The sequence below is a fragment of the Mangifera indica genome, chromosome 16, assembly GCF_011075055.1.
Source record: "Mangifera indica cultivar Alphonso chromosome 16, CATAS_Mindica_2.1, whole genome shotgun sequence".
Lineage (NCBI taxonomy): Eukaryota > Viridiplantae > Streptophyta > Magnoliopsida > Sapindales > Anacardiaceae > Mangifera > Mangifera indica.
This window is the reverse complement of record NC_058152.1, coordinates 10894693-10907929: the sequence shown is the minus strand read 5'-3', so window position 1 is coordinate 10907929 and position 13237 is coordinate 10894693. Positions and strand designations below refer to the sequence as shown.

General features: G+C 29.0%; 1 protein-coding gene across 1 annotated transcript; it reads right to left on the bottom strand.

The window, feature by feature from the left end:
• Nucleotides 1-11241: 11241 nt before the first annotated feature.
• On the bottom strand, nt 11242-13021 carry LOC123199716 (alkane hydroxylase MAH1-like). Its single transcript, XM_044614765.1, has 2 exons — nt 12454-13021; nt 11242-12245 (listed from the first exon to the last, which is right to left on the bottom strand). Exons 1-2 carry the CDS (start codon nt 12984-12986, stop codon nt 11246-11248), a joined length of 1533 nt encoding a protein of 510 aa, XP_044470700.1. The 5' UTR covers nt 12987-13021; the 3' UTR covers nt 11242-11245.
• Between the last annotated feature and the right edge of the window lie 216 nt (nt 13022-13237).

Sequence of the window (13237 nt, the reverse complement as noted above, 5' to 3'; positions counted from 1 at the left end):
ATCATTTTAGAGCCCTAAAAATGAATCCTAAGTTTTAGAAGATGAAACTAAAATTTTGTCTTTAAAATCATCATTCTAAAATGAAACTAAAATTACCTCAAAAAATGAATATTAAGTTTGAGGGTACGAAATTTTAAGTAACATTATGGGACGAAAGTCAAATTTTGTCCTTAAAAAAGAATGTTAAGTTTTAAGGAACAAAATTATAACTTTGTTTACTAAAATTATGATTCTAGAATGAAATTAAAATTTCTTCCTTAAAAGTAATATTCTAGGACGAAATTAAAATTTCGTCTATAAAATTATCATTTTGAGATGAAATTGAAATTGTCACTAAAAATGAATCCTAAAATTAAGGGAATGAAATTCAAATTTCATCCCAAAAAGTAATATTCTGGGACAAAAGTCAAATTTCATCCCTAAAAATAAATCCTAAGTTTTAGGGGATGAAATTAAAATTTTGTCATCTAAAATATTTATTTTAGGACGAAATTAAAATTTTATATTTAAAAATAACATTCTAAAACGAAATTAAAATTTCGTCCCAAAAATTTTCATTTTGGGAATTATCTCTAAAAATAAATCCTAAGTTCAAGGGAACGAAATTAAAATTTTGTCTCCCAAAATAATCGTTCTAAAACAAAGTTAAAATTTTGTCCCTACAAGAATGTTTTGGGATGAAATTAAATTTTCATCCCTAAAAGTAGCATTCTAGGACAAAATTAAAATCATCTCTAAATTGAATATTTGTTATAGTGTCGCTCACTAATAACCAAAGTCCTTATGAATAGTTATATGATAAAACTCTTGATTACAATATTCTTAGTCTTTTGGATCTGGTTGTTTTGTTTTTCTACAATCATATGAATGATCATGTAAAACGCAAGCTCTACTCTAGGTTATGTTGTTTTCTGGGTTATGACATTGAACATAAAAGTTATCGTTGTTGGGGTTTTATTTCTAAATGTCTTTGTATATCTCAACATTTTACTTTTTGGAAACATAAAATATTCTCTACTCTATCAAAGTTTAATTTATTTGAGACCAACTCACCTTTTTTCACCAATCCATCTATTGAGTTATTTCCTGATGCATCCTCTTTTAACGATAAAAATGAAACTATTCTACCTTCCCTAACCCTTTTGATGCAAGACATACAGATGATCACACTACCACCAATCTCAAAGCATCTAGCTTGTCTATAGATTGTGAGCCTCCACCAAGTTCTTCCTCATCTCATAATATTGATAAACCCACTAAAGTATGTCAAACACCCTCTTATCTACATGATTATCACTGTTACTTTAGTATTGTTTCTTTGCATGAACCTTCCTCTTATACAAAAGCTAGTGTAAACCCTATTTGGCAATAAGCAATGCAAGAATAATTAAATGTCTTAACAAAGACTCATACTTAGGATTTTGTTGACTTATTACCTAGTAAATCTCTGGTAGGATATAAATAGGTTTACAAAATTAAAACCTATGTTGATGGCTTAGTAAAACACTATAAAGCTTGATTAGTGACAAAGGGTTTTTCTCAAGAATATGGTTTTGATTATGAGAAAACATTCGCTCCAGTGGCTCATATCACTCTATTCGCAATCTCAAAGTTGTTGCAACTATTAGAAAATGACAACTTTTTTAAATGAATGCAATGAATGCCTTTTTTAATGGAGATCTTTTTTGAGGAAGTCTATATGAAACCTCCACCTAGATATAAGCATCCATCTAGCAAGGTTTGCCATCTTTGCAAAGTCTTATATGGACTGAAGCAAGCTCCAAGCATATGGTTTGCCAAATTAAGTTCTACCATCCGCCAATTGGGATTCTCTCTTAGCTCTTATAATAATGTTTTTTAAATCCACAAATTTGAAAGGAATGTACTTTGTTATTGTTATATGTCGATGATATGATTATTACTAGTGATGATATACAGGTTATTAAAGAGTTAAAATAGTTTCTCAACTTACAGTTTGAAATGAAGGATCTTTGTTATTGGAGTTATTTCTTTAGGCTAGAAGTTTCTTTTAATGGTATTGGTTATTACTTGTCTCAAGCGAAGTATGTTATTGATTTTTTATCTTGTGCTAATTTGTTAGATAATAAAACTATCAACACTCCACTTAAAGCCAATGTCAAGTTTTCTCCAACAGAGGGGGTCACTCTTGATGATGCAACTCTTTATAAACAGCTGGTTGGAAGTCTTATCTACTTAACTTTTACTCGACCAGATATAACATATGTTATTCATATTATTAGTTAATTCACGACTGCTCCTTGTATTACTCACTTTGTGGCAATGCTTCATATCTTTAATATATCAAAAATACCTTGTTTCATGGTCTTTACCTTTCTATCGAGTCCTCACTTATATTATGTGCATATTCTGATACTGATTGGGCAAGAGATCTATCATATAGACGTTCCACCATGTGTTATTGCTTGTTTCTAGGAGATTTTCTCATTTCTTAGTGTAGTAAGAAGAAAATAGTCGTTTCTCATTTAAGTACAGAAATAGAGCATAGAACACTTGCAGACACTACTTTCAAACTTCTTTGGCTTTGATAGCTATTACAAGATATGAGAGTTTTTTAATCCAAAGCTACAAGCATATGCTATGATAATTAAAGTGTCATTCAAATTGTCTACAATGATGTTTTTCATAAGTGCATTAAATACATTGAGATTGATTGTCACTCTGTTCGCCACCAATTGGTCAATGACGCCCTTCATCTTGTCTCAGTAGTTTTGGTTGATCAAGTAACAAATGTCTTTACCAAAGGTCATCATCTAGGGCATTTTCATGACTTATATCATAAACTCAAGTTAGCAAAGTCTTTGCCCACTTGATTTTGAGGCGTATGTTAAAATATATTTAGAATATTTCATAATATTTTCTTATTATTAGTTTTGTAATTGTATATGATTAACTTTCCAATTGTCTTTGATTTACTTTCGTGTACATTCATATGACTCATGTATATATTCAATCATATATCAATATATAAAATACATAAATTTTATCTCACTCAATTTCGATCGAATTCACATCAACACAAATCTGGCGATGAGAACAGACCAGAGGTACTCAATCACGAATGAGAGCATGATAAAACCCAAAAGAGAAAGAGACACACGATAACAATTGGAAGGGGAAACATCATGTCGAAAGTGTGCCAGATGGGAGAGAAATCACTAGAGATAAAGGATGGGTTGTTGACGGCTTTGTCTCGACAAAGACAGATGTTAAAGACAGAGGGAGAATGATGTTAGAGGCAATTTGGAAACTGAAGCTGAAAAGGGGGTGAAATTGAAATTTTTCAAAAGGTTAGGGCGACTGCAAATGGACAAAAGATAAGAGTTTGCAACCCTAGACTTGAATAAAGGGGAGTCAACTTTTAAACCTCGAAAAGTTAGTATCTACCTTTTCATTCTCCCTACAATTATGTTCTTCGATGAAAAGGGTATATATAAGGTGGCATTGTATAGGTCTTTGGACTAATGAATCAAAAATACATTTACACAATTAATATATTGTGTAAATTATATAGTTAAAAGAGTCATGATTCAATAGAACGAGATTGCTATTAGCAATAAAACTATTTATACAAACAAATTATACAAACTTTTGCATACAATATAAGATGACATTTTGTGATTAGATGATATGATTAATTATTTTTGACCAAATGACTTATTCCCACCTAAGGTTTAGTCTATTTTCAAACTCTCACCCAAAGGGTTTCAAAAACCTAAAGACTCACCTATCATCCAACTTCGTTTAAATTTTTCTGTTAGTTATAAAGGTAAAATTGTTATTTTACTATAATATTAAAATAAATATAATTATATCACATTTTATTCCCTTAATTTAAAAAACTAACAATTTTTCCCCACCTTAAAGTTTTAAAAGTTATATTTTCCCCCCAAGGATTTATTTTTCCAATTCTAGTGACTACTCCGGAAGGCCATATGTGCTAAATCAATTGTTGGAACAGTAATAAGATGTGTTTGGTTCAAATAATGTTTTATTACTAAATATGAAATATTATCATAAAGATAAATTAACTAAAAAATTACTGTATATAAATTATTACTATGTTTGATAAAAATTAGTAAGTATAAATAATTATTGTGTTTTTGTTAGATATAACAAAATAATATTATGATATTATTTTACTTAAATCTCTTTAGGTATAATTATTTTAAAATATTTTTTATATTACTTATTATATTAATTGAAAATAAATGTATTTTGTCATAAAAATTAATAAATAAAAATAAAATTATAATAAAATCAAGATTACATTAGTAATCAAATTACCCTTTATTTTATAAATCACATCACCATTGGTAATAGAATATTATTACAATTTTTTGTTACTTAACAAACGAAACAAAGTAATATTAAAAAATAAATTATCAGAGTAATTATTAAATACCCGAACAAAGGCTCCCCTAGAGATTATCCGTAGCAACATTAGTCAGTCACTCACTTGCACTTCATAAGTCGATGCTTGATTAATATATTTATGAATTGTTAGATAATAATACTTTGTTCAACACATATTAAATTGAATGGGATTTAACTCTAGCAATCAAACTGTTAGTTTAGTGATGCATTGCATCTCTTCTGAATCTTTCACTGCTAAAAAACTATTTGCTGATTTTACATTCATTCATGGCCATACTACTGTTTACAAATCCGTGTGACGTCGCCTAGCTAATCTATGTATTGGCTGATGCACAAATTTGTGCAACGTCATTCAACTATTTTAGCTAGATTTTAGGTTATTCTGCATTAAAAACCACCGAGGAGAGAGAGGATATCGATGGTGAGCTTGACAATGTGTCAGAGTGAATGGTCAAGAAAAAAGATTGCCCAAAAGAGAAAATACATTTTTTGAAGTGTAAGCACAATGTTGTGAACTTTAAGGAGACAACTGTAACCCTTAAATATGGAAACCCTAGATGATAAGAGTAAAATATAACCTTTTAAAACTAAGTTAAGAGAAAAATTGTTAGTTTTTAAAACTAAGATGGAAAAGTGGATAAATTTTTTTTCTTTAAATAAAATCATTAAATGAAATTTTTGCCCGTCATATTAATAGTAAAATTTAACAGAAGTTTGATGAAGGATAGGTATTTGAGTTTTCAAAACTGAGCAAGTGAAAGTTTGGGAATGAACTAAACCTTTGTAGGAACAAGTCTTTTAGCCAACAATAAAATTATATGTGTCTAGTTTAATTACACAAATAAGTGTATATTTAATGTGTATCATAATGTGATTAAATAATTTTAAATTAAAAATAAAAAATATTCAATCATATGATAATACATATCAAAAAAATTTAAAGATAAAGTAACACTCAATAATAAAAAAAAAAATTATGTACATAATCTAATTGATCCTAATTAGATCGTTTAGTATCATGAATCTACCCAATTTTTTTAATTTATAATTCGGTATCTTACCTGAAAAAAAAAATCTCATAAAAGATAATATCGACAACTTTTGTGATCTAAAGTAATGATTTTAAACCTAACAGTTCATGTCACTAGTTGTATTTACGTCGTATCAGTTTGGGTTTCATATCAGAGACTGTCAACTCTAACTTGATCGAATTAAACTCATATCAAAATTTTTTAACCTTAACCTAACATTTAAATATTTGAGTTGACCCAACCCACTTAAATTGACCCAAATTTATCTATTATTTTCACTTATCAAAATATTTTTATCATTATAATTTCATCACCAAATTACCCCAACTTATTATTAATAAAGCACATAATATAACATTTTTTCTTATTTGTAAATTATCAAAAATTACATTAGAAGACCTTTAAAATACATCAATAATCTGACTAATCAAATCATATTTTTACTATTTAATAATAGAATAAAATAAAATATTTAAGTAAAAATAAAAAATAATACAATAAAACTATGTGTACCCACTTTGTGTACACAAGTAGATACACATTTGATGTGTATCATCAAATGATTGAGTGATTTTGAATTGAAGATAAAATGACACTTAATCACATGATGACACATTATGTGTACATATGTTTGTGTACAGAAAAGTTGGTACGTATAGTATTGCTCAAAATAATACAAGTAATTATAATTATATAAAGATACAACTATAAGCAATCAGTAAAAATTTCAACTATTATCGATATTGTCTTTCAACATTTCTATAATTTATTTTTAACAAATTTAATTAAAGTAAAATTTCTCTAAAATATGCGAATCGGGTTAGGTTGTGTCCAGTTACTGTCGTATGAACTCTAACACTACATAATTTAATTTCAAGTCATGTAGGGTTGACCCGAAATAAATTTTATGTCAAAAAAATTTAACTCTAACCTAATTTCTTTTTGTCGTGTCATATAATGGGTTGTGTTAAAAATTACTAGCTCTAAATGCTTTAAAACCAAATCAAGTGTTACTCCAATCAAAGACTTGATCTAGATCTTCGTCAATCAAACTGGTGACACTAACGTAGCCTCGATAATATAATTAAAATTTTATATATATGTTAATTTGAATGAATTCAACACAAAAATGAATATGGTTTTGTGATTCAGTGCATACCTTGCAATTGGGACTTGCACTTGCAAAATTTTATGACATCATAATCCAACAATTGAATTGCAACCCAATATAATTCGCTTTCCTATAAAGAAATGAAACAATTTAAAACTTGATTAGGATCCAAATCAACTCCAAATTTTAAAAAATTGGTTAGAAGTTGAGTTAACTCTTATTAAGGAAAGGTTTTAGATCTTGACATCTAAAACCTGCCTTAATAAGAGTTCTTATTGAATCCATGGAAAAAATTCTGGACAGACAGCTTTTAACAATTAATTCTATGCAGAATAAAGTTATGTGACAGCGACACAACGTTAAATGTTTTTATGAGCTTTTGCCACAAAATTAATTTCATAACCAAGATCAATGGACCAGTCATTTATTGAATGTAGGATGAAATACTAAAAACCCTACTTCTTTTAAAACATAATAAAAAATCTACTAAACTTTCAAATATCTAACATAAAAAAATAACCTCTTAATAATGTTCTTCATCTAAACCATATCAACTTCATACCCATGCATGATCATAGTTGTCATCAACACTAACCTTGTAGTTGTAGTGCCGCTAGAAGCCTTGAAATCATCATAGAGCTTCTCTAAGACATCATAGAGTCACTTGAGGATCAACCTCAGTACACCTCTAGAGATGGAGCCGCCAACCTCATGAGTTGGTTGTAGGAGATCAACCTCAATTTGTATCTAAAACAGTCTCAATACACCTCTAGAGATCCAGTCTCAAGTCAACACTTGAGGCATGATGACACATTTGAGGCATATCAAGCTTTGTGGCACCACTAATTTGAGGTTAGATCAGCTTTCTACAAGACCATACATTAGCATATTTTTGGAAACCAATTCATCTCCTCTTTTAATTCTCACAAATACCACGTTGATATGTTCTAATTTTCCATTTTCAAGTTAACCATGGACACTGAATTTAATTTGCCCTAAAAGAGATGAGTTTTAATCAAGATGTAGACATTTTACTGAAGGACCACTTAAAGATGACTTTGAGGTCATTGTCTCATTTATATCTAATAAATTTTACTTTGAGCTTGTAAGTGTTCAAAGTAAATTTTACAGAAATTTAGTTTTAGTTGTCTGTGCATTGTTAAGATTTCTTACGGGTGTATTGAACTGATTTAATCTTGCTAGGCATTTAAGCTCTCTTTATTCAATGACTCCATTTGGCACTGAATTTCTAGTTGCTTCTTAAGCTCAGATCCTTTGTTATTTCCATTATCTTTGGCAGCTCATACTGCTCTCTATTCTTTGCTTTTTTCTCTTTCTCTTGTAAGTTTGCTCGTTGCTATACATAGTGGGACACGGTCTTTTGGCCTGTACTCGAAGGGATTGTTTTGATACCAACAATCGAAAGGGTTTCAGCTTACAGTTCAAGAAGAGCTTGAACAATTCAAGTGGGATACTCGGTGTAATTTAGATCTAAGCATAGCAACCGACAGTTAGGATTTGTCGAAATCAACTTAGTAACTGAAAGTTGAATATTTGTTTAGTGATTTGATTTGAATCAGATTTGGTCTCATTGATATAGATGAAAAAGGGTCTTATTTGAACCATACAAAAATTATAGTATTCTTTTTACTTTTTACACTTAATTGTTGTTTGTCGGGTGTGTTGTTTGAAAGATAAGTCAGAGACCGTGGTTCCCAACATAATCTAAACTAACCAATCAAACTCATGTAGCAAACTTTTATAGATAGAATAATTAACTTGCAATACCAGTTCAATAATTCTAACTTCTAAGAGATTTCACATAGATGTTCATCAATGTGACAACTCCAACATATATATTTGACTAGGGCAAATTTGTATATCGTTTTTATCACAAAAGTAATGTTATATATATTCAGTTTTGAGTAGTCAGTTAGATATCTAACTCATGCATAATCATATGAATGAGTATTACTTTATCATTAATTTAAAATCATTTAATAACTTGATTATACATTATTTAGCTATCTAAATGAGTACTCAAAATTGAGTGTACATAGCTTTATTTTTTATTTCATCCATCTAGACTTGACAGTTCATGTCATCAAATCGTGTTCGTGTTGTGTCAATTCATGTTTTGTGTCAAAAACCTTCAACTCTAATCTTACCAGAATTAGAATTGTGTCAAAAATTTTTAACTGTAACCCAACCATTTAATATTCGATTGATCCGATCTGAACCAAATTGATCTAAAATTATCTATTGCTTTGACTCATCAAAATGTTTTTATTGTTATAAATTTTTTGCCAAATTATCCCAATCTATGATTTAATAAAACACACTATACAATATTTTGTCTTATTGAAAAATGGTATAAAAATTTATATACTCAGAGTTTTAAAATACATGAATAATCTTACTAACCAAATCAAATTCTTACTACTTAATAATAAAATAAAATATTTAAATAAAAATTAAAAAATAATATGAGTAATTATAATTATACAAAAATACAATTATATGTAACCTATAAAGATTTCAAATTCTTATAATAAATATACAACTTATAATTATAATATGAGTAAGACCTTTAAAACACATATATAATTTGACTAATTAAATCAAATTTTTATTACTTAATAATAAAATAAAATATTTAAATAAAAAAACAATAATATGAGTAATTATAATTATATAAATATATAACTATATGCAATATATAAATATTTCAACTGTTGTTGATATTATTTTTCAACATTCCTATAATTTATCTTTAATAAATTCTATTAAAGTAACCTTTCTGTAAAACATTTGAGTCAATTCGAATTGTATCGAGTAACTTTCATGTAAATACTAATACTACTCGATTTAATTTCAAGTCGTGTCAGGTTAATTCGAAATAAATTTCATATTATAAAAGTCAACCCTAACCAAATATTTTTTGTATCATATCAAGTTGAACATTGTCAATTCTAAATCCATCTGTTTTTATTACCGAAAATATATAGATAATCCAATATACGTGTGTGTTTGTGACTATAAGTGTATTTATTTTCATAAAAAAGGGGTAAAGAACTATTTCCCACCCAAGGTTTAAATGACAATATCTACCTTTTAAGTTTTAAAAAGTTAAATTTTCACCGCCCATCTATTTCCATTAGTAAATTCTATTTGGTTTTTTTGAAAATAATTATTTTGTCTTTTTATTAAAATTATGAAACTGCCATTAACACTTAATATAAATATCAATTCACCAATATATCCTTATCAGTTTCAAACTTAATCACTTAAACCCTTAACATATGTCAAAACTCTAACCAATTTTAAAATATTATGTAGTACAAAATCTTTAAGGACAATGATCAAGGTCCATGATTTTTTCTTTATTATTTTTATCTTCATTATCCAACGAGATCTATATGTGATTTTCATGTATTCTATATCAATAAAGAATAACTTTAGCATATATTAAAAAAATTGGAGGATAAATCTTTTTAACTTTTTTAGATACAGTTAGATGACAGATTACCCAAATTGATACTCATTATAAATATAATAGTTTTATTCATCTAAATATGAGAGGACTTGTCCCAAGTACCCTTCCTTTTCTTTATAATTAGAGCACTAATACTTTGGTTAGATGTAGTGGCTAAAACAAGTCTTGTAGCTGAACTTGTATAGATGTACTGCTGTATGTTTTATCATTTGAAAACACTCGAGTTTCATGAACTTGAGCTTTGAAAATGAAATTTAAAGGGAAATATAAATAAAATCAAAGCATTGCAATCAGTTTATATAAACAGAATTATATATGACTGGCTAGATGGAGAGTTGGTTCGCTAAAATCATCAAGTTGTACTTTAATTTCCATATGACATTACATTAATTTGTATCATGCATACATATAGTAGTTAAATCACGCATCAAATCGTGTATAGAATACTAACTTATTGTATCAAGTATTATGTACCATACTGTATAGTAAAATATATATTTTTAAAATAATAACAACAAAATAATAAAAAAAGTTTAAACATCAAGTCATCATTTTAGAAAACATCATGAATATTCTCATAAAATTTTAAATTTTCTAATATATACCTCTCTGTCATCACTTTGTAAAAAAAAATTGTTTCAATCTATGTGTGTATGTATATATACATATTGTATTGTATAATACATTCAATATATCGTATTAATTTGATATACTTTAAGATATATATTATTTTCATTTGTATCATATCATATCAAAAAAATGTATCATGTATCATAAAATATCATCTAATCTAAACATCAAGCAAGCAAAATTATATAATATTGTGTATTTAATTTATATTATAAATTTCTATAGTATTATATGGACAGTACATAATCATATTATTAACATTGAACAAACATACATAAGATTACAACATAAAACAACCAGAAACATCGATAATCTATATGTTAAACCAATAAAACAACAGAACTTATCATAGTATAATACTAACATAAATCAAACAATAAAACTATATATACCCACGTTTCAGTATTTAATTTGATATTTAGAAGATATATCATTATGTGATTGATTAATTAAGTAATTTTAAATTAATAATAAATTAAGCAACATTCAATCACATTATGACATATCGATTGAATACCCAACTATATACATAAAACTGGGTGTAGATAGGAATGCTCTAAATCAAGCCCAGATCTTATTAATCTTAGCCAATAACCCAAACTTCATGCGAAACATAACACTCAATGCAGGGGTTACACGGTGGTTTTCCAGTACTTGAAAAGTGTAGTTATGGATGAATGTTGCTGCAATGGCCTTCATTAAATTAAAAGCAATCTCCTTGCCGAGACAAATTCTTGGCCCAGCATTGAATGAGAAGAATTTATGTGGTGGCTCATGTTTAATCCCTCCATCCTCTGTGATCCATCTCTCTGGCTTGTATTCACGACAGTCGTCCCCCCAAACTGATGGCATTCTCGCCATTCCATACGCGAAGATTAGAATGTTGACCTTATCATCAACACGATGCCCACCTGGTAAAGTTTCTGATTTAAGTGGGGTTCGGATTTGTATATGCGCCGGAGGGAACAGCCTTAGGGCTTCACAAAGAGCCGCATGAAGATAGATCAACTTATTCAACTCCTCTAGTTGGAAAATTCTATTCTTCCCATCTGCCTTCAGTGGCAAATTCGTTCTTATTTCCTCCCTAATTTTCTTCTCAACAAAAGGGTTTTTCTCAAGCATCCAGAAGAACCAAGTGAGAGCTGTACTAGTTGTTTCACCAGTTGCAAAAATCAGATTCAGCATGTTATCTCTCATAACTTCATCAGAAGCTTTTGGGGAATTCTCTTCATTTCCTGTCAAATATAAGTTCAAAAAATTGAAACCCTTTTCATTTTCAAAGCTGGTTTTTGTTTTTCCTTCACGTAATTTCATTTTATTAATTGATATCTGCTCGGTACAAAACCGATCGACGGCCTCCCTTCCTTCACTCATTTTTCGTTCTTTCCCAAACCCTGACCATTTCGCCAACTTCCACAATCTCTCTGGTAGGAGAAACCGTAAGATTATGGCCTCCCATGCACTGTCTAGGGCTTGAGGAACTGGATTTTTCGGTAATCCGATGCAAAGAGAATTAGGGTTACGCCCGGTGGCCATCGAGGAAGCAAAATCGAAGGTATACCTTGTAGAATTGTGAATTGAGTTGTGAAATAAATTAATTTTATCGAGAAATATTATATAATATATAATATTATAATGTAATCTAACATAAAATTATAATATTATGAAATAAGAAACATAATATACAACAAATCATAATCATATCAATCAGAATTAGATTAAATTAAAATCAGATTGAATAATATAAAAATATATCTTATTGAACATACCTTTGGGACAATTCCTGCAGGTCTATCACTTCACATTGTTTAGAGGCATGCTCAAGAACTGGGATGAGTCCATTATCCAAGATTCTCCCAATGGTTTTTTCAACGGTTTGCTGGCTCTGTTGGTGACTGATAAAGGTTCGAAAGGTATTTCGATGGAGCTTCCATTCGTCGAAATCAGTGTTGAACATACTATGATTTCCAAAGAATTCAAACCGTTTCCTCCACTCAACGCCCTTGTGATAGCTCGAAAAATTTTCCTTCATTACACAGTTCACAATTGCAGGATCACAGGTGACCAATGTGTCCATTTGACCCAGCCAGGCCCCTTTAACGAGAAATGTACCCTTGTTTTGTTCTAGAATTTGAGTGGTTTTCTCATGAATCTGGTCAATGTTGAACAGAAATTCTGGTAACATTCCAACTAGCGGCAAGTTCCACAAGAACTTCTTCTTTTTGGTGTAGTGATGGAGAAGAAGAACAAAGGAAATTGCCAAGATTGTGTATTGAAGGTAGGCTAATAACGGTGCCATCATGGTTTTGTGAAGAAATGTAGTAGAGATAATTGTAGTAAAATGAGAGAGCTAATGCAAACAAGTACTTAAATAGAAAAACAAAGACAAAGTTTCACATAAAGGTTAATTTAAAATGATGTGTGCCCACTCAACAAACAATCAGATAAAAGGTCTAACATTAATATTCAATCAATAAAATTATATGCACATAATTTCGAGAATACGGATGATATGTCATAATGTGATTGGATATAATTTTTTAACTAAAGATA